Genomic DNA, 22,496 nt, shown 5'->3' on the forward strand with positions numbered 1-22,496 from the left:
AATAAGTGAGGTTTAAAAACAAGTACAACACTTCAGAACTAACTGTAGCCCTTCGCGCTAAGCGTCGTGACAGCGTCTCCTTGCTTCTTGAATCAAGAATTAGCAACCACCAACCCCATAAGCGATCCCGATCCCAAATTAATACAGCCCATGACAAGTTCATTGAATGGATCATAACATCTCTCGACTCCACTATTATACACAAATGGAGTACAAAGAGGCTCGCTGAAAAAAGACTCCCATGCTATTCCCCGAAAAATACAAGAAGTCAAGCGAAAATGTAAAAGACTAGAGAGGGCATGGAGGAGGGATTGCTGCCCAGAGAAAAAACTTAAAAACAGAGAAGCGATACAAATGTATCAGACAGAAACCAAGGAGGATAAATTAATCAGGCACGCCACAAAGGAAATTGCCAGAATAGCAAAACAACTATCACTCTGTCCCCAGCCAGAAAGGTCCGCAGAATCAGCCCCTCAGCGATGTAAGGAATTGGCAACATTTTTTAACAACAAAATCCTTGACATATATAATGCATTCCCACCTCCTCAGCAGACAGAAAACTTTAGTACCAAAGGGGGAAAGTACTATGGAGGATTCAAATTATCTGGGCGACCTCCCAATCCTGGATATGAGTGCCCTCTCCAAACTTTTCAAAAAAGTCAAATCGGTCTCCCCCTGTGACCCAGCACCAGCGCACCTACTGCGTAATGTGAAGGAGACTATTCTACCAGTACTCCTAGAAGTCCTCAACTTGTCCTTAACTACCAAGATAGTTCCACTGAGTTGGAAACACGCCATGGTTAAAGCACTCATAAAAAAGCCCAACCTTAATCCAGAAACATGGAGCAACTACCACCTGGTATGACTACTTCCCCTGGTCAGTAAAATCTTAGAAAAACATGTAAATGCAACATTCACCAACTACCTTGAATTCCATGAGCTTCTACACACCTCCAGACAGGCTTCCGCCCTAACATAGGCACAGAAACAGCACTTCTAACAGTAATGGAGAAATCTAGGAAAGTCTTTGATCTGGGAGGCACAGTGGCAATCATCCTGCTTGATTTGAGTGCCGCACTTGACACTGTAATTCATGGCATTCTACCAGATAGACTCAAAGAGGTGGGAGTGGCAGGCAGGGCTCCCTCCTGGCTTAAGACCTTCTTAACAGACAGAACATTCCATGTATTTGAAGGCAGTCTCACCTTAAGAAAGATCCCACGAACCTTTGGGGTTCCACAAGGTTCTTCACTGAGCCCCACTCTTTTTAATGTGTACCTGAAACCCCTACTGAGCTAGCCTTCCATATGGGGCCCAAATAGTAACATGAGCTGATGACACCCAACTGGTGGTACCCCTCAACCACCCTGAGAGGAACGCAGTCGACCTCAAAACATGTCTAGGAAAGGTGGTCACCTGGATGGACAAATGATACCGTAAGCTTAATGGGGATAAGACTGAAATAATGATCCTTGGCAAAACAGCAAACGGCCCCTCAAACATAAACTGGTCGAACTGGCTGGGACCAGCCCCAATACCCAAAGACAGGATAGAAAGCCTAGGAATCTGGCTGGATGGGTCACTCAAACTTGACAACCAAGCTGTACAAGTGGCGGCCACTTACTTTGGAATCCTAAGGCAACTAAGGAAAATATTACCATGGGTCCCAGAAACAGCATGCAGAACTATGGTACAAGCACTGATACTCCCCCGACTGGACTATTGTAATTCACTTTACCTGGGATCCCTGAACGCCACAACAAGAAAGCTTAAAGTCGTGCAGAACTGTGCGGCCAGACTGCTACATAACATCCCCAAAAAACACTCGGCAAAGCCAGATTTGAAGGTCCTGCACTGGCTGTCCATCTCAGACTGACTGTATAATGTTTAAATCACTCTGCATTGTGCATAAGACCCTCCGGGACACAGTCCCCAAAATTAACTGCTCCCTTTTGTCCTTTCACTGATCCCTGCACAACCTGAGATCGGCCAACTTGTTCCAAGCTAAGGTACCAAAAATCCTGAGAGTATGTTCTTGTACAATGCTTCCATTCTATGGAACTCACTCCGTCTACAGTTTAGATCTACAACCCACCACTTTACATTCAGAAACAACTAAAAATGTGGCTTTTCCAGAAATTGCAGTAAGACCGGAAATTGCTTGTGGTTGCAACCAGAGCTGGGATGGCTGAGAGTAGCCATGCGCTCTATCAAGAATCAATTAATAATAATAATTCTTGATGGGTCACAAATAGACCTACCTCATGCATATTAAAGAGGTAGGTCGCAATTTGCGAGCCATTAGGAATCTACGCCATCAAAGGGATTTGTTTGTAAAGTAGCCCATTTTCCTTAAATATGCAAATGTTTTGTGACCGCATTCACAGTCACAAAACATTCATGCATACCTTTAGGATTCGCTATTTGGAAGCAACACCCTAAACGCGCCACTTCCAAATACCTAATGCAAATACATTTTGCGATTCGGTAACAGGTCACCGAATCGCAAATTGGGGTTTGCTGCATCTAAAAAGCATTTTTTGCATATATAAATCCTTGATTTCCTTGATTTTGGGGGAGAGCTAGAACCTACCTGGAGACTTTCTGATGCGTCTAGAAATGATGTCTATTTCTTTAATGGTTTTGCTGCTCATTTAGGATTTGATTTAGAATTATTTTAATTTTGCTCTTTATTCTGTATGCTCTATTTGATGAGAGCCTTCATAGCAATGACTTAGGGCCCGGTTTAATTTTTGGCAATAAGGATACTCCATCGCAACTGCGATAGAGTATCATTACCAGCAAGAATGTAAATGTGGGTGTACTTGTAAAGCGCACTGCGACTCCATGGAGTATCCTGGCGATGAAGACCGCTGGGGAACCCGTCCTGGTGTTCCCTGTGAGATGGTCCCTTTCTGGGTATCTCCAAGGTAAAAACCAGGCATCCCCGGCGTCTGTGGGAGGCCGTTGTAGAGATGAGGCAAGCTTAATGCCCAGAGTTGCCAAGTGTGTTCCCTGGTTAGAGAAGGCACCGAGGCGAGAATTATCGAATCCGTTTTGACCCTGGTCCACGACCCTGCCACGTCGGGAATTGAACCTGGTCCCGGGCCGTTCTCTGCTTACGGGTCTGCCGCCTCTAACCAGTGAGCCACACCACTCCACTCCACTTGAATGTGGTTCACCCGCCAATTTTAATTGCAGGCAGACCTTAGGGTTAAACACAAGGGAGATTATGCTGTCTGAGTCATGAATTGTCCCCTCTGACGCCATGTAGAGTAAGGGCTATCGAGGGCTGACCTGTCATTTTCCCCATCTTATTTAGAAGGGTGAAATGACAGGTGGTTTCACTGCCCGTCACTGCCAGGAAAACCTTGGCATAAATGATATTGAAAACTGCTAACAGCTTCCCTCACCGTGGAAGAGAACTCCCGTGGCGAGGGGAGCATTGCTTTTTTTATTTACAAAAAGAAACTCCCGTTTTGGGATTTTCTTTTTAAAAATGAAAAAAGGAACTTGTTTGGTACACGGCAAACATCAGCAGCATGGAGTTCTGTACCAAACAGAAACATGTATTGACAGGAAATGATGTGATGGTGGTTCCTGTCAATGCATTATAAATTAATGCTAGATTGGCTGTCAATTATAAATTAGGTGGGCTGGCGTATAGACCTCTGCCAGGCCAACAGAGATAACAAAAACTGCCATAATCTTTAGAATTTGTGTAATAAACCTTTAAATGTATTCCACTGATCTAGAACTCAATTATTGAGTGCCCCCTTATCAATTTACTTTACCTCGGGGACACATTGCCTCATGAAATTTAGGTTTAACACCATTGCTGATTCATTAACTTGTGGGTCTTCTCTAGAGGTAACGTTTTGAGTTGTAAATATGCCTCCAAGTTTTGGTACCAGAAAATGGCTGTGAGTGACTAGCACCTCCTTTCTGCTTTAGAGAATTTTCTTTTTGCCATGTGCGTAGTGTTAGTGAATTTTCGAAGGAAGGTGGATTATCCCGAGTTTCCAACTTGCAGTTCTGTTCCCATGCACTGGTGGTGTGTCCTGTTGTTTCCCTGGGATCCATTTCAAAGAAAGGTGTCGCCTTGCAATTAGGCTCCTTCGGAGGGGCCCCCCTCCCGGGGCCTCTCAGGGATGGTGTCTTGAGACATAGGGGAGGGAGACGCTCCCTTCAATTGCAAGGAGACCCATTTAAAGACACTATGGGAAGCCCATTGTCCAGCATTTTGGCGCCCCCACAGTTTTAACTTTTAGCCCAGAAGCAATTCTCACACCTGTCGGACTGAAGGTGTGAGAAATGCTTGTGGGCTGAATGTTAAAGCTGTGGGGGGGCCAAAATGCTGGACAATGGGCCTCCCACAGTGTCTGTGAATGGTCTCCTTGAAAGGGGCCACTTATCTACATTAGAGGGGCCTCGCACATTCCCTTTTAGCCTAGGGCCTAGCAAATCCTAGAACCGGCCCTGCCTTCACAGGAGCCGGTGGCACAGCTCTGCGTGGGAGACGCGAGCAGAGGGATGCACGGGTGAAGATCAGAGAGCACTGGTTAACCGGTCAGCGGCTGTCTCTTCTCAGCAAAGGTGACACCCGTGGAAGGCATCAATAGAGAGACGGCTCTGTGAATGATTTACTCAATGGCAACAAAAGGGGTTATTCGACTTTTAGCCGTGGCCAGTGCACGCCGGTGTGGCGGGGGTGGGGAGCGGCATGGGAGCCCTTGAATGTTTAGAGAAGGTGTCAGGACAGAAGGGGAGTCTGTGCTCCTCTCACGGTCATTGAAAGTTTGTTGCTGGGAACTGCTTTAAATGCCATTATATGTTAGCTGTCTTGGGAAACACCCATTACAAGAATGTATGATGGTACATCGCCAACCGTACCGCATCTGTCATGTCATTTGCACTTGCATTGCGTTGTGCATCTGTCATGTCATTTGCACTTGCATTGCGTTGTGCATCTGTCATGTCATTTGCACTTGCATTGCGTTGTGCATCTTTCATGGCATTGCATTGTCATCGCTAGCTGTGTAAATGTCCATGCGCAGTTGTAGCATGCGTTGTAATGCCGCCTGCGATGTGAAAGTCACGTTGCGATGGCACCGCGTGAAAACACTGTAGTTGTAATGGGTGTTTCCCCTTTAAAATGGGTTCCTGTTTACTTGCAATGTCTAGCAATGGAACCCATAGGTGCATATCTGTTCAGGCAGATATGCCCTTACATGGTATATAATGCACTCTGCATTGGGGCTCTAAGGCATGCTGTGGGGCTGACTTACATATAGTACATGCGGTGTACTTGGGTATTGCTCACAGGGAGTGGACAGTGTCGTGTTTTTAGAATGGGCTGCACAATTTCACACATTCTGCAATGGAAGACTGCATGCAGTTTGTGTGTTGGTCCCTTAGGGTGGCATAATACATGTGCAGCCCTAAGAGACCCTCTTAATACCCATGCTCCAGATACTAAGGGCACCATTTACCAGGGACTTACAGGAGTGCTAAAGTCCCTACCAATTGGGCTACATGTAAGAATTTGTCTTGTTTTCTGGGAAAGAGCACAGGAACTGAGGCCTGGTCAGCAGGGACACAGTGCACTACCAATCAACAACATCAGCACCAGAGCGCAAAACGTGGGGTTGACCATGTCAAGAAGTGGCACTTTCCTATTCAGCCTCCCCACCCCCAAACGAAATCAAAGGAGACTAACCTTTCCCAAGAGAGTCTTCATTGTCTAAGTGGAAGAATCTGGAAAGGCCATCTGCATTGGCATGGTCAGTCCCAGGTCTGTGTTCCTCTGTAAAGTCCATTGCCTGTAGGGATATGCACCTCTTCAACAGTTTAAGGGTTTTCACCTTTCATTTGCATGAGCCATCTGAGGGTTGTGGCTGAACAGTGAAGTGAAAACCAAACAGGTATGGTCTCAGCTTCTTCAGGGACCTAACCACAGCAATTGCTTTTCTCTGTATGGCACTCCAATGCTGCTCTCCGAGGAGTAATCTTCTGCTAATATAAGTAACAGGCTGGTCTTGGCCATCATCACTGGTTTGGGATAGGATCATGCCTATTATGCTCAATGAAACTTCAATGTATCCCTCAAATCAATGCTGTTGTCAACAGAACCATTTTCAACCTCCCCCTTAATTGGAAAAATCCTCTCACTCCAACTCCTAAGGAGTTTTGTCCCACCCTTTGTAACTCATGCCAAATCACTCTTCCTGTCTCTCTTTAGCTCTTACCGAGTTTTGGTACACCCTTTGTAACACATGCCAAGCTGTTTGTCCAGTCTCTAGCCCCTACAGATTTGTGTTGCTCCCATTGCAACTCATGTCAAGTTGCTCTTCCTGACTCTCTCTAGCTCCTATGGAGTTTTGATCCACTTATGGTAACTCATGCTGCTTTTACTATCTGTGTCTACCGACTGAAGTAGAGCTACTAGTTATGCATGCAGTGAACAACAGCAGAGCTTCTGCTCTAGCCTGTGGTGGTAACTCACAGAGAGATGCCCACCCCATCTGCTGATGTGCCAGGAGGGCTGCTGCTCCTGCAATGTAGCTCCTGCGGTCATGGTATGCCAGTTTGACTTTTGTTCCAACACTCTTTTGCATTTCCTCTCTGGAGCATCGGGCTAGCACCTGTTGTAGTTATCTATGTCTGTAGCATCTGTAGATCTGTTGTTTCTGCATGTTCCTACCTGTGTCTGTCATTCTTGCTGATCCAGAGTTACTATCAGGATCCATACCTCAAAAACAGTTGATGCTACTACGGCATTTAGCTAAATCCGTTGTGCCAGGGGATAGAAGTTACTCATGCTGGTCTTAGCCCCACTAGACTGTGCAATAGGGTGGAAGGCTGGAATTCAAAAATATCCTCACCGGTCTTTAAAGTGCAGGATCACTGGGCAGTATGCACAAGCAATACTGCGGCAATGGTAAACAACCATTACGACGTGGTCATGGCGCTGCAGTACCATTACAACGCAGATTTTAGAACGCAAGTCGTTACCACGACTTGCGCTGGAGGGCACTCTAGACTAAGGAATAGTGTGATTAACTATTCAAACACCTTCCCTACTGTTCGTAGGCTGGAGTTGGAATAGTAAATCATACTATTCCTAAGTCCAGCACCCTACAGCGCAAGTCGTGGTAACGACTTGCGTTGTAAAAGCTGCCTTGTGATGGTACTGCGGTGTTATGTACAGCGTTGTACCATCATACATCCGCGGCAATGGTCTCATCTGTCTCTAGAAACTGGCACTCCTCTAAGTCACAGCCAAGAATATTAACCATCCTCTGGTCACTTGTTCCATCAATGTTTCTTCAAGTGACTGTAGAACAAAGGAAGAGCCGAGGCTGTCCAAGGTGTTTAACTATACAACAGTTTTTGCACTCAACTTCAATAAGAATACTGTTGCTGTCAGTCCAGAAATGTACTAAAAGGAGCCTTTCAAATAGGTCTAACTTCAGCATGGGAGTGACCAAAGAGTGTCAGATTTAGGTTCATAATAAGCATCAGGTAAGCACTGATTATCATGTTTTTTAGAACATCTGTTGCCGTGCTACTCTTTCTAACTGTTACAACTGATATATACAATTTTAGAAAAACTACTACATAAAATAACATCAAAAGCAAATTATGTTTCACTGGAGGCACAGGTGGAAGGCTGCTTTTCATTGTCACGCTATTGACTTGGAAGACATATGATATGGGAGTACCAAAAAGGGCACACAAGATGTAAATGTGTAACCTAGAAGATGTCACAAGGCCCATGTCAGTCAGACTTCAAAAAGATGCCACGGGTGCCTGCGATGATGAGCAGGATTTTGGTGTTTGTGAATTTGAGTGAATCCATGTCTAAGACCTCCAAATGTTTACCTGCATCAGGCACCATGTGTGTAAACGTCAGTCCTTTTAACCATTTTGATATGGATCTGGGTGTCATCTGCGTACAACAGTTAGTTTGCCTATCCAAAACTCTTCTGTCCTTTGAATGTATGTAGGACCTGAGTGAAGAGGAATGTGTGAGCGAGCAGTCACATTGTGACCACTAGGTTAAAGGAAATAGTTTCAATGGTTTGGGGATCTTTGTTGCTCCTATCAAAGATAGCTAAGAGTGTTTGCAGAACATGAAAGAACATGTGGTCCCAGATGTGGAGGGGAGGACAATGCTGGACAATTGATTGTGATGCTGGCCTATAATGTGGTAAACTCATACAATGACACAAGCTCATTACGAGATGGTTGAGCGGAATGCCACAACAATGAGCCCTGATCTCTCTGTGTCCAGGCGCTAAAGACCACTGATGAAACACTGTACAGCTGAAAGATTGTTGTTGTTGTGTTCATTCAGAGGGGGCGTGGCCTAGCAGTACAGGCTGGCATGTCCTGTTTGAGGTAGAGTTAAGTCTCATTTGCAAAAGATTGGTCCTCTTCTGCACTGCCTAATAGACCAATTTTCATCCCTAACATTTTGACTGTCTACATAGTGCTGGTATCATGTGATTTTTGCTTGAGCTCATAATAATACATTGCAAAGCGGCCCTGTTTGCAGTCTGTGAATGCAGCCAAGGTGATCTGAGAGAAGAACCTTTGAGCAGGAGGATTAGTTGAGTTGAGGATCTTGACCTTACATTTCTACTGCTTCAGCCTTGGAGAGGACACTCAGTCCCTGTTCACCAGTTCATGCCCTGACGAGTACCAAGTAGGTATGTTTATACTTCCTAGACCAGCTTCTAACAAATCAGTCATTCGCAGTTAGACTTACTCATCAAGTGCAGAGCTGCCACCTGATGGTGGTCTTCAGTCCTCATGAGAAGGCACTCCTTACAATCCCGGTAGAACTCCATATAGTTTTTTTTTTCTAGGAGAGAATAATTATTTTATGAGATCACAGGCTTCAAATATAGAACACAACACAAACAAGTACAGGCCGTGCTGTAATAACTGAATGGGGGACTGATGATTCTATTTCTAGAGAGATCTACTCCATTGAGTGTAGGGCCCGTAAGGTTTTTGTACTTGGAGGACCCAGCTCAGTGCCAGTGAGTGTGGAACCTGTGAGGTGTGAGGGTATAGTAGTTAGTGTGGTTATTGTGGTGTTTCGGTGAATGATACATGAAGGTTGAAGTAATGGGAGAACTCAACTTGGTGTCAGTAAATATGAGGCCCATTATGCTATAGAGCTCCACTTTGAGTCAGGGAATGTGACATACAAGGTGCTTTAAGGGTTAATTGGCCTCAGTGAGTATGAGACCCATCATGTTATGAAATCCCTCATGCTAATAAAGCTACATTTGGTGTCAGTGAATATGAAACCCAAGATACTAAAGAGCACATCTTGGTGTCAGTGAGACCCCTAATGCTTTAGCACTCCCTTTTTGTCAGTGAGTCTGCCTCCCAGGATACATGAGGTACATGAGAGCTCAGCATGAGGTCAGTGCTCTGTTGTAGTGGAGACCGAAGTTTGATGTCAGCTAGAGAGGGGTCAGGTAGACAGTAGTGCATGAGAGCTCTGCTTGGAGTGAGCGAGCGAGAGACTCATGATACGTTAATGCTAGGGGCTCAGCTTGGAGTCAGGGAGAGAGGGGCTCTTGGTACTTGAGTACTGGAGGGCTCAATTTGATGTCAGCAAATGAGTGGCTCATAATACTTCGTTCTGGAGCGCTCAGTTTGATTTCAGTGAGTGAGAGGCTCATGACGCTCTAGTACCGGACAGCTCAACTTTGAGGACAGTGAGAGAGATGCTCATAATGCATTAGTACTGGAGAGCTGAGCTTTGAGGACAGTGGCAGAGAAGCTCATGATGCGTCAGTACTTGAGAGCTCAGCTGTGAGGACAATGAATGAGAAGCTGGCGATACTTTAGTACTGGAGAGCTCTGCTTAGGGTGAATGAGGGAGGGACTCATGATACAGTAGTACTGTAGGGTTCAGTTTGCTTTCAGTGACTGTGAGGCTTGTTATACCTTAGTACAGTAGGGTTCAGTTTGCTTTCAGTGTGTGAGAGGCTCGTGATATGTTAGTACTGAAGGGTTAACTTTGCTTTCAGTGAGTGAGAGGTTCTTGATACTGTAGTACTGGAGGGTTCCGTTTCTTTTCAGTGAGTGGGAGGGTGGTGATACTTTAGTACTGGAAAGCTCAGCATTAGGGACACAGTAAATGAGAGGCTCATGATACTTTAGTACTGGATGGTTCAGCTTTGGGGACAGTGAGTGAGAGGCTCTTGATGCTGTTCTACTGCAGGGTTCACTTTGCTTTCAGTGAGTGAGAGGCTCATGATACTTTAGTACTAGATGGCTCCGCTTGGGGCTGTGAAGGATGAAGCAAATGTCAGCGCTGGAGAACGATCCATGTGATGTTCATGTGTTTGTACTACTGCAAGAGTGTATGTAGCCTGATGTTGGTGACCATAGGACCCATGAATTTGTATCTCTGTGAGATCTCTTGGTGTTAGCAAGTGTGGGGCCCAGGAGGGTGCAGTCTAGGGTTCTAAACCTGGTATCCATGCATGTGGGCCCAATGTAGCAGACTTTCTGGAAGATCCCTGCCTGATTGCGGCATCAGTGAGTGTGGGACTAATTTAGTTGCAGTTCTGGCACTCCTCATCAAGATCTGAATGCTGTGCCAGGATATTTAATCAGCAGGACTGTGAGATCTTATCTTGGTGTCAGTGAAGATGGAGCCCAAGACTCGGCAATTCTAGAAGAGCTTGTTGAGATCCCTTCCTGGTGTCCTTGAGTGTGGACCCTGTGGTTTTGAAAAAGCCTTGAACTTGGATGCAATGTATATGAAACCCTGGCAGTCTGTAGATCATTGCAGTAATGAAGTGCTCACCTTTTCCAGTGATAATGGTATGTCCTTTAATCTCCACGTCTTCCTCGGCACAGCTAAAACTGCATTAAATGAAGAGGTACAGAATACTTTAGGGCCACTTCCAAGCAACCCACAGCCACATCATATTGCTTTTACATTTGATGATTGCCAAACTTGCATCACTTGTTGTTGGGATTGGATGTAGCATTAAACAGATGCCTTCTAAAATGTGCCCCTCTGATAGTTTTAAAAACTTTTAACAATCAATTACATCTTGAATATACTTTGTGGTGTATATGCTGCTTTTTAGTGGGATGTTGACGTTATAATCCAAACAGCTAAAAGGCCACTGCTGTTTGATACTTATAAATCCCCCTGTGGTCTTGAGACTGCTCATTTTATTTGTAGGTGCAACAGTGGCCTCTTGACCCTGTCCTCAAGAAAGAGAGAAGACAGAAAACAGCACAACTGCACAGCAGAGCAGGAGAGATTATCACTGGATTAGCCTGGTTTTAATGGCTTCTCTGAAAGGATGGGGATGTTCCAAGTTATTCTATGTGGAAGTGTGGTGTGGTGTGGTATGGAGAGGAGAGGAGGAGATGAAAAAATAAATGAAGGTTTTTGATAGAATGATAGTAAATGGATTGTGGTTTGATGAATAATGGACCATGCTCATAAAGAATGTGGGGGAACAACTGGCATGGATACTAGGAGCCAGTGCAGGCTGATGTGAAGTGACTGCTTATTCTTAGACCCACACTTTGCGAATGTGAGTGAGCTTGTTGTAAGTATTGGAAAAAGATAAAGAAGTGCCCTCTGTAGTCACTGCAGTTATTAGGTTCTCTTCATTTTCCCACGAAGAGTCATGGGAAGCGTCATGGGATAACTCAAAACTGTCAACATTGCACAGAGAGCTGAAAAAGTGGATGGTGTCAGTGGAAATGCATGAGTACTAGCAGCAGGTTAAGGAGTGTTTCTCAGTTCTACTACTAGTGAGCATACATTTTCTCAGCACCTCATGGCTGGGGATACCAGAGTCAATGTTACAGGTAGTATTTCCACATAACCAGACTTTATGTTGTTGCTGTCTCCCTCCGCTCATTCAAATTTATGGGCTCCCGGGCTTGAACAGATTGTGATGTGGCCCCTGGAGATATCAACTGAACAGAAATTGACATTGGCATCTGTAAACACTCTGATGATTGGCAGAAACCAGACAGACAGTAGCGAGACTTTCAGCGGCACCTAGTGTGGTCGACAGTGGGTTAACATAGGACCCCGCAGCCCCCACAATATAGGGGGGCCCCCAGCACAGTACCCTGGCCTGATAGCTCCTGATTAAGTACGGAGGGGACCCCTCCACATAACTTGCATGGGGGCCGCCCTCAAGTTTTGTTACGCCATGGTCAGTCATCTGTAAATTCCCATTAGCCAACGATTAAAGTGCTCCTCTATACTCTGGGGCTGATTCACAATACTAATCTGAGACAAAAAACCTAAATTACTACTTTTGGTATTCACAGAGACCTTTAGTAGTAGTAAGCATGGGCGAATTTTGCGAATCTGGCGTTCGCGAATTTTGCGAATTTGCGAACTCGCAATCCGCAAAATCCGCGAATTCTCGCGAATGTTTTTTTTTGTGTTCGCAAGGATTTCTGCCAGTTTGCAAGGATTTCTGACAGTTCGCAAGGGTTTTGTACCAGTTCGCAATTGCGAACTTACATGTCGGCTCGCAACGGTCACGATTATGTTGTTTCTACGTCTGGTTCATCATTACAGGTTCCCAGCACCCTCTGTTTCACCCCTGCCACCCTCTGTTTCACCCATGCCACCCTCTAGTACATCAATGCCACCCTCTGGTTCATCATCACTGTAGATTATGGGGGGAAAAAGCAAGCACACCTGCCTGCTTCAACTGACATGAATTAATTTGGGGTTGATATATTAATGTGTCACTGTTTTAAAATTCCAGTCTGGCACCTGCTTCCTTATCTGTAATTTTCTTTCTGTTGCAGTGCAATTTTTTTTTCCAGGACCTTTGTGGCCTACTTGTAGCTATTCTATGAGCCTGCTGTGAGGGTCTGAGCAGGGTCATACAATTGTTGCAACTAGCAACTGAACTCTGGAGGGGCCCTTGTCAGGAAGCACTACAGGGAACGGTTACTAATGGTGAGTTTGAACTTTTGAACCTGCTTTCACTTTTGCAAAACTCGTTTTTCTGCAGAACAGCTTTACAGCAACTGTAATGCCCCACCAAGCTTATATGAGAAAGTTGATTTCTAATCCAAAAGTTATCCAAAGAAAATCAAAAGGCCTCAAATCCAAAAAAGTGCAGGCAAATGTCAACCTGAAGAGTTATTCTGATAAAAATCATCATTTTCAGAAGGTCTATGCTGCTTGCTAGTAGATTTCTTGTGCAGAATTGCAATTTTTGTAATTTTGTGAGTGCGAGATTGTTGCTGCCCGCCGCACCTACATGTTAGCAATTGCGAACTTGCACCACACGCCGCAAAATTGTATCACCAAGAAAAAAAAATCCGCTGCGTGCGAATTTGCGGATTTTCGGTAAATTCGCGAGCGTTCGCGGATTGAGATTTTACCGAAAATACACAAAATCCGCGAGCGTAACGGATTTTTCGCCCATGCTTAAGTAGTAGTAAAGTTAGGATTTTGTCTTAAGTTAGGATTTTGTCTTAAATTAAACTTAAGTTAAGCGTAAGGTTGTCTTAAGTTTTGGTTTTAAGACAAAATCCTAATTTAAGACAAAATCCTAACATAGGACAAAATACTAATTTAAGACAAAATCCTAACTTTACTACTACTAAACATCTTCTGTGAATACCAAAAGTAGTAAGTTTAGGATTTTGTCTCTGATTAGTTCTGTGAATCGGACCCTCCGTTACCACTGATAAAGTCAACCCCACACATCATGTGACCCAAACTCCAGCCATTGGGGTGGAGAGAGTCAGAGTACAGTTCAGAGGCTCCACAGTTCAGGTTTACATAGCGCAAACAAGGCTGGTCTTCTAAAAGATACCATTGCTGGAGGACCTTAGTTACTCTCACATAACATTGTCTTCACTGGCATTAGATCTTGTATAGAGTCAAATGCCTGAATGAAAAAAGTAGTAAAAAGAAACAACAACGGAAAATGAGAATTAGGCACACCTTACGCAAAAGGTTGTGAAGGGATGCTGTTTGGCTGCAATCTGTGCTCTAGCCTTTACATCTAGACACCAATGCTTAGTATGGGAATGTGTTGTCCTCCAGGTCACTACGGATTAGTTACTTACCTGTAATCCTAGTTCTCTTCCAGGGGTATCCTCATCAAAGTCATAAGCATTAGAATATTCCCGCCCATGCGCGGGACCCCGGAAACATTATATTATATGTGCCCCACACACACATTATATATATATATATATATATATAAGTAATTGCAGCCTAATAAACCCCAGAGCTGATTTATGCTGTAAAGAATTTCCATCATCCATGAACAAACATGCATTATAAAAATGAGAGACAACAACAGTTTTGTTTTAGAACTGTTTTAATGCTCAGAAAGCTCCCAGACTGCATTGCAAAACTACAGTCTAAAAAGACTGAAAAGCTAACCTGCATCAACATGCAGTAAACTGACACTGTGCCTTTAAGGCACCCGTGACCGCCAGCTTCCCATCATGCCTCAGGGGTGACAGTTAGGTCAGTTGTTTTTTGCGGAGACGGAAAAAAACATGAAACATTTAGGTTAACCATATCTCCAACTTAAAATAATCCGTTGCCCGGGGGAGGCGGGAGGGTTGCTTATGGCTTTGATGAGGATACTCCTGGAAGAGAACTAGGATTACAGGTAAGTAACTAATCCTTCTCTTCCAGTGGATCCTCATCAATAGTCATAAGCATTAGAATAGAATAGCGAGCCTCACCTCATCTCCCTGCGGGCAAAGGAGTAACAAAACAGTAATATCAATACTAAGCCTAGAAAAAAGTACGCTTGTACAGGCCGCAGGCTACCCAAATAGATTCCTCAAAGAGGCTTGTCCTACTTGAGTATCAGTCCTAGAATCAGATTCTAGAAAGTAATGCCTTGTAAAGGTATGAACTGATCTCCAGGTTGCAGCCTTGCAAATCTCAGACATAGGGACATCATGTAAGAAAGCTACTGTGGCCGCTTTCCCCCTAGTAGAGTGTGCTTTAGGTGACAACAGTAATGGCTTGCCCGCCAGCTGATAAGCCAATTTATTACAGGAAACAATCCATCTGGAGCTGGATCTTTTGGCAGCTGGAAAGCCTGTTCTCATCGAACCATAGTTGATAAAGAGCTGATCCGTCTTCCTAATACTTTTGGTATTTTCCAAATAAAACTTAAGCACTCTTTTGAGATCTAAAGAGTGCAGCGACCGCTCAGCTGGGGTCGTAGGGTTTGGAAAAAAGGATGGAAGAGAAAAGGACTGATTAATATGAAAATCAGAGACTACTTTAGGTAAAAAGGATGGATGTGCTGTTACGACTACTCTGTTGTGGTGGAAAACAGTGTAGGATACTTTTGTACACAGCGCTTGTATCTCACTTACTCTTTGCGCTGATGTAATTGCCACAAAGAACGCAACCTTCCAAGAGAGGTTTTGCCACAAGGCCTTGTGGATGGGCTCAAAAGGAGGTCCCATCAACTTGGATAGAACCCGGTTCAACTCCCAAGGAGGAGAAGGATTTCGCACAGGGGGATAGACTTTCTTCAACCCCTGGAGGAAATCCTTGACCACTTGAACCTGAAAGAAAGAAGTTCGGCGTGGTGATTTCCTATACGCTTCAATGGCTGACAAATGTACTCTAATGGAAGCATACTTCAACCCAGATGTTGCTAAGGAAAGGAGGTATGGTAGAATAACCTCCTCCTGCCCTATAGTAGGGTCTAGATGACGCTCCCTGCACCACATATAAAATCTCTTCCACTTGAACGCATAAGACGCTCTTGTGGAAGGCCTCTTAGCTTCTCTTAAAATGCGCATACATTCAGGGGGCAGGTTCAGATGTCTGTACTGCAGGACTTCAGGAGCCATGCTGTCAGGTTCAGTGACGGGAGGTTGGGATGCAGAATCCTCCCGTTCATCTTGCTCAACATGTCTGGTCTGCAAGGAAGCCATTTGTGTGGACACGCAGACAGATGAAGAAGGTCCAGGTACCACTACTGCCGCAGCTTGTCCGGAGCTATTAGAATCATCTCCATATCCGACCCGAGGAGCTTGGAAACCACCTTTGGGATCAGCGATAGGGGAGGAAATGCGTAAGCAAATGTCCCTGACCAATCCATCAAGAGAGCATTCCCCTGCGTCCCTGGCCGGTGGAATCTGGACGCAAAGGCGTGGCATTTCTTGTTTTCGTCGTCTGCAAACAAGTCTATAGTTGGACCACCCCAACAACGAAAAAGCTCATCTACTACCTCGTCGTTTAGCACCCAGTCTGGCTGATCTTCGAAGTGCCTGCTGAGTGCGTCTGCCTTGATGTTAAACTCGCCTGGAAGGTGCACTGCTACCACTGAGAGATTCCGAGCGAGAAGCCAGTGCCAGATCGCTTGTGACTCCAGGGAGAGAGGGCGTGACCGTGTGCCTCCTTGTTTGTTCAGATAGAACATGATGGTTGTATTGTCTGTCTGAACCAGGACTGAGTTGGTCTTGACCGCTGGAAGAAAAGCTTTGAGAGCTAGATGCACCACTCGGAGCTCCAGCATGTTTATATGGTAGGTCTACTCTTGAGCCGACCACCGACCTTGAATCGGAAGGCACCCCATGTGTGCCCCCCAGCCTTGTAGAGAAGTGTCTGTCACTATTGACTGCGTTGGGAGAGGTTGGTGAAAAGGTACTCTCACCTGAACATTCTGCGGTCGAGTCCACCATTTGATGGAAGTCTTCGCTGCTTGGGATAGACTGATCCGGTCCTCCCAACGCCCTGTCGCTTGGTCCCATTGGTCCTCTAGGGCCTGTTGTAGAGGCCGCATTTTCAACATGGCGTTCGGTATGAGAAAAATGCAGGATGCCATGGAACCCAGCATGGAGGCAACCTGTCGCATACAAAAAAGTCTCTCCTCCGAAGGAAACGCTTTTCCCAATTTTGTGTCCAGAACGGAGCCTAGGTAGTGGATGGACTGTGTTGGCCGCTGGACTGACTTCTCCATGTTGACGTGGAGCCCGAGTTTGTGCAACTGGTGCAGGCAAAGCTGGAAATCGTTTGCTACCTGTAAAGGAGATGGACCTTTTAGGAGCCAGCCGTCCAGGTACGGATAGATGAAAAGTCCCTTTTTGTGAAGGAAAGCCGCCACCACTGCCATGCATTTGGTGAAGACTCGTGGTGCGGACTTGAGCCCGAAGGGCAGCACTTTATACTGGTAGTGCTTGTTGCCGATCACAAACCTCAGGTACTTTCGGTGACCCAGGGCAATCGGGATATGAAAGTATGCATCTTGCAGATCCACCGAACACATCCAATCCCCGACCTGCAGATGTGGACATATTTGGTGAAGAGCTACCATGCAGAACTTTTCCTTGAATATGACTTTGTTTAGAAGACGAAGGTCTAGGATGGGTCTGATCTCTTTTGGGAACAAGAAAATATCTGGAGTAAAATCCTTTTCCCCTTTGAGAGGGAGGTACTTCTTCTATAGCTCTTTTTTGCAGAAGAATTTTCACCTCTCTCCGGAGCAGGTCCAGTTGGTGGGGAAGAGATTTCTTCGGAGAAATGGTCTTTGGGAGAGCTCGGAAACGTAGCGTGTATCCATTGCTCAGTATATTCAGCACCAAACGATCTTTTGTGATGCTGACCCACTCTGCCAGATGTTGGAAGCATTTCCTCCCACTGGAGTGAGCAACGGCGCCAGAGGAAGCCACTGCTCAAGCCTTTTCTCATCTCTCCGTGGTAGAGGACTGCTGGTGACCTCCTCTACTTTTGCCTGATTTGCCCCCTCGAAACTGGGTCTTGCCTTGACTCTTGCTTTGGGACCACTGAGGGGTTTGAACCCTCTGTTGAGCCCCTTTGCCCTTGCTGGTCTTAAACCTGCCCTTGAACTCCTTTTTCTTCTCTAAACCGACCACTTTCACAGTGTCCAGCTCGGTCTTCATTCGACTCATCTCCTCGTCAGCGTGTTCACCGAAGAGAGAGGAACCAGAAAAAGGAAGGTTTAAGATGCGTTGTTGTGCATCGGGCTTGAGGCCTGTGAGGCGCAGCCAAGAATACCTCCTGGCACAAACTCCATGGGAATGAGAATGAGCCGCTAGCACTGCGCCGTCTGCCGTGGTGCTAATTATTTGGTTTGACACTAGGCAGCCTTCTGTCAGTGTCTCCTCAAAGTCCTTCTGGTCCTCTTTTGGCAGTTTGGACTTGAACCATTCCATGGAATCCCATAGGGCTCTATCATATCTCCCTAATAGAGTGGCCGCACTGGAGATCTTCAGAGTAGAAGCAGCAGAATTGCATACCTTTCGACCCCACGATTCCTGTGATTTACTGTCTTTCTCTGGTGGAACTGAGGAGGAGGCAGCAACTGCATGTGTTTTCCGTGCTGCTGCTACGATCACAGAGTCTGCTGGTGGGTCAGTTTTTACAAAAACTGGGTTGGAGGCAGCTGGCTTGTATTTTTTCTGGATGCGAGCCGGCACCGCCTTAATAGTCGCTGGAGTTAGGAAAATGTCTTTGACAGGATCCATAATCCCCCGGACCAAGGGCAGCAATGGACGAGAAGCAGATTTTTGATGCAGTGTTTAAAAAATCACTGTCGTAGCCACCTGGGGGACAGACATTTCAATGCTTAGTTTCTGAGCCCCTTTCTGCAGGACATCCAGATAAGTGTTGATGTCGTCCACTGGAGAAACTCTGGAGATGGGGCTATCCGTAAGCATGGGAGAATAATTTCTCCTGGAAGATCGGGTTGAGGAAGAAGAAGAAGATGGAGTTCTTTGACTCCTGCGATGAGCACCGTGCCTCCTTTCACATGACCTTCTTGGATGCTCTTCCCTTCTGGGAGAGCAAGATCTGGCTGGATCTTCCCTTCTGGGAGAATGAGACCTGGCCGGCTCTTCCCTTCTGGGAGAACGGGATCTGGATGGCCTCTTTACAGGCAATCTTTCTGCTTGGCGCCTGGGAGGGCTGCGTCTGTCCACTTCTGCAACCAGTCTTTGGAGTGGAGACCTGTGCTCAGGACTGACGTACTCCCGCATCCGCTTGGCAGCCCCTCGAGGATCCGGCGGGCAGCCCTTAGGCATAGTTGACGCTTCCCATCCAGTTTGCAACAGACTCTGGAACGCAGCCTGTCCCCGATTTCCTATGAGGCAGTACTCACTCGCCCTCCTAGTGTTTGTATTTTGACTCCAGACTTTTGAGAGTCAATTCTAACCTGACTGTGAATCTACAGCCTAGTTTTTCGAAGGCCTGGGGTTGGGTGCGCCTTAGTGGGCGCAGACCGCCCAGGCTCTTCCTTTTTTGGTCCTGACGAAAACCTGGCAATCCCGCATAGAGGTTGAAACATGTAGACCCACTTTTCACATAGATATAGTCGGCCATTGTAACTTTCTCTTATATCTTACACTTTGCTTTTATTATTGTTCAGTACCTCCAGATTAAAGTTTTATTGAAGGTATACTGTGCCAATTTTTAAATCACTTTCATTTTGTTTCTAAACCCCCTCACACACACAAAACTACCCACTCCACTGTAATTCAGGTATCGCAGCACACCCGGATGGCATTCGGCGATCCGGGTGGGCCCTGATGATGAAGCATGTCACCAACCAGGTTGGTGAGTGAGGGGTTTATAAAAACAAGGAACATTTTCCTTGAGTCTTCATAAATTTCCCAGTAGGGCCACCTCCCGGTCCTGTGGTGATACTCCTCCCTTTTGTTTATACAGCCCCTGAATCTCGCCAATGAACCAACGGTTGATACCATCTAGGGGACAACCTCACCCCTACTGAAGAAGGATCTGTCCGTCGCAAAGTATGTATGTGGTCTTGATAAGCGCACTGCTGCCCTGAGGCGTCGTGGCGCTATAGACCGCTGGGGAACCCGTCCTGGCTATCCCTGTGAGATGGTCCCTACTGGGTATCTCCAAGGTGAAACCAGGCATCCCCGGCGAATGTGGGGGGCCGTTGTAGAGATGAGGCAAGCTAATGCCCAGAGTTGCCGAGTGTGATCCCTGGTTAGAGTAGGCTCCGAGGCGAGAATTATCGAGTCCGCTGACCCTGGTCGACGACCCTGCCGCGTCGGGAATTGAACCCTGGTCCCAGGCCGTTCTCTGCTTCCGGGTCTGCCGCCTCTAACCAGTGAGCCACACCACTCCAAAGGAGATCAGTGGACAGGACTTCTGGACCTTGTGGGTGATCTTGAGGAACCAGAAGAGTGTGAAGAGGAGTGGCGCAAAGCTGATTCAGTCACCAGAATCGCAGAGTCCCTTGCCGTCGAACCAGCCCTTTCATGAGGCCTCGACGTCAGGTGTTCTGACGTCGAATGCCTCGGCGGTGACGAACGTTGGTCTCTCGGCGTCGAACAGCGCTGCACTGCCGACGGTGGAACGCTTTCTCTCGACGTAGAAAACCTCTGGGGTGTCGACGGAGCAAGCAATCTCGACGTCGAATGTCTCGACGGCGAGCAATGTGAGGACCAATGGTCTCTCGACGTCGAACGGCGATGACCAGCCGACGACGGATCTTCCTCTCTCGACGGCGAATGTCTATGCGATGACGGCGGAGGGGTGTTGGCCACCCTCGACGCCGAACGTCGACGAACATCGCCTCCTTGACGCCGATCGACGCCTGGTTGTTGACGGTGAAGGGGTCTTGGGCCTCGACGCCGATCGTCGCCTTGTTGACGACGGCGGAGGGGTCACACTTCTCGACGCCGATCGTCGTGTGGATGATGGCGGCAGAGGTGTGACGCCCCTCGACGCCGATCGTCGGCGGGTTGACGACGGCGGAGGGGTCTTGGTCCTCGACGCAGATCGTCGCCGAGTTGACGATGGCGGAGGGGTCATGGTCCTCGACGCCGATCGTCGCCTGGTTGACGATGGGGGAGGAGTCACCTTTCTCGACGCCGATCGTCGCCCTGTTGACGATGGCGGAGGTGTGACCTCCCTCGATGCCGATCGTCGCCGGGTTGATGACGGCGGAGGGGATTTCGACGACGGAGCTGGAATCCTAGACGTCGGCGACGAACCTGATCTTCTTTTCGACGGCGCGCCCGCCGTCGACGGTCGTTTTTTCGATAAATGACCCACCGGTAGCTGTTTCCTCAGCACCGAGCCCGACGCTGAAGCTGAAGGACGTGAAGACTTGTCCCTTGAAGGTGATCTAGCCCTCTTGGAGCCCTTCTTTACCGGAGATCTTCCTCTGGATGACCTTTGGGCTAGGCCATAAATGTGATTCCTCTCCCTGTCCTTAAGAGTTCTTTCTGACAGGCGCTCGCAGTGCGGACAGGTCTTTGGATCATGATGATCAGGCAAACAAAGTATACAGACATCATAACTGTCTGTTTTAGCCTTCTTGTTGCCACAAGAAGGGCAGTTATCAAATAGTGAGGGCATATTAAGGAAAAATGCCTAAAAAAGCTGTCAATAAAAGACAGATTATTACTTGACTTGATGTAAAATGTCAAAGTAAGCAAAAAAAATCAGAATAATGAAGGAAATTTCTGACAGAAAGTCAGAAAAGAGTGGAGCTGTGTTACCAGGGTCCTTCCTGAAGGAGCCGGAAAGAACAACTGACCTAACTGTCACCCCTGAGGCATGATGGGAAGCACAGTTTCAGTTTACTGCAAGTTGATGCAGGTTAGCTTTTCAGTCTTTTTAGACTGTAGTTTTGCAATGCAGCCTGGGAGCTTCCTATGCTTTCAGTGTTTCATGAGAATTTCCACTGCTTTCTGAGCATTAAAACAGTTCTAAAACAAAACTATGGATGTCTCTCATGCTTATAATGCATGTTTGTTCATGGATGATGGAAATTCTTTACAGCATAATTCAGCTCTGGTGTTTATTAGGCTGCAATTGCTTTTATATATATATATATATATATATATATATATATATATATATATATATATATATATATATATATATATATATATATATATATATATATGGGGCACATATAATATAATGCTTCCGGGTTCCCGCGTGCATGGACGGGAATATTCTAATGCTTATGACTATTGATGAGGATCCAATGGAAGAGAACCTGCAGATATCATTCAGAGGTGTTTGGTGAATAGAGTGGTTTTTGTGACAACCCTGGTAGACTGAGTATTGACCCCGCCAGGAAATGGTGTGCCCACTTGGGTGTAGGCTAAAGTGATACAGCAAACAATCCATCTTGCCATTCCTGCTTTGAGATAGTTATGCCTATGATAGCTAACCCACACAAGATGAAGAGTTGGTTGAACTGGCATTCCTAAGTAATTTCAACCATCTTCTAATGTCCAGACAGTGTAATAATCTTTCAATTCATGATAGATGTCTGCAGGAACAAATGAGCTAGATCTATGTTTAGTTTAGATGGAAGTAGGGAGGTTCTGTAGGAATATGTCTTTGATTGGTCCTTAGAACTACATTATTCTTATAGAAACATACAAAAAAGTATTTGTTGGAGAAACTGGTATCTCACTAATTCTATCCCCTCCTTTGTATGAAGAGGCTGCTTGAC

General features: G+C 46.2%; 1 protein-coding gene across 1 annotated transcript in view; it reads right to left on the bottom strand.

The window, feature by feature from the left end:
* The window catches only part of LOC147717812 (uncharacterized), a 363,057-nt gene that overhangs the window by 170,242 nt on the left and 170,319 nt on the right, over nucleotides 1-22,496 (bottom strand). Inside the window, exons 8-9 of the mRNA XM_086924599.1 lie at nucleotides 10,841-10,899; nucleotides 8,774-8,869 (exon numbers count right to left, since the gene is read on the bottom strand). Of these exons, the coding sequence (XP_086780725.1) occupies nucleotides 8,774-8,869; nucleotides 10,841-10,899 (155 nt within the window). The remainder of the gene's footprint in view (nucleotides 1-8,773; nucleotides 8,870-10,840; nucleotides 10,900-22,496) is intronic.

Source organism: Lissotriton vulgaris, chromosome 5 (genome assembly GCF_964263255.1).
Source record: "Lissotriton vulgaris chromosome 5, aLisVul1.2, whole genome shotgun sequence".
Taxonomy (NCBI): Eukaryota; Metazoa; Chordata; class Amphibia; order Caudata; family Salamandridae; genus Lissotriton; species Lissotriton vulgaris.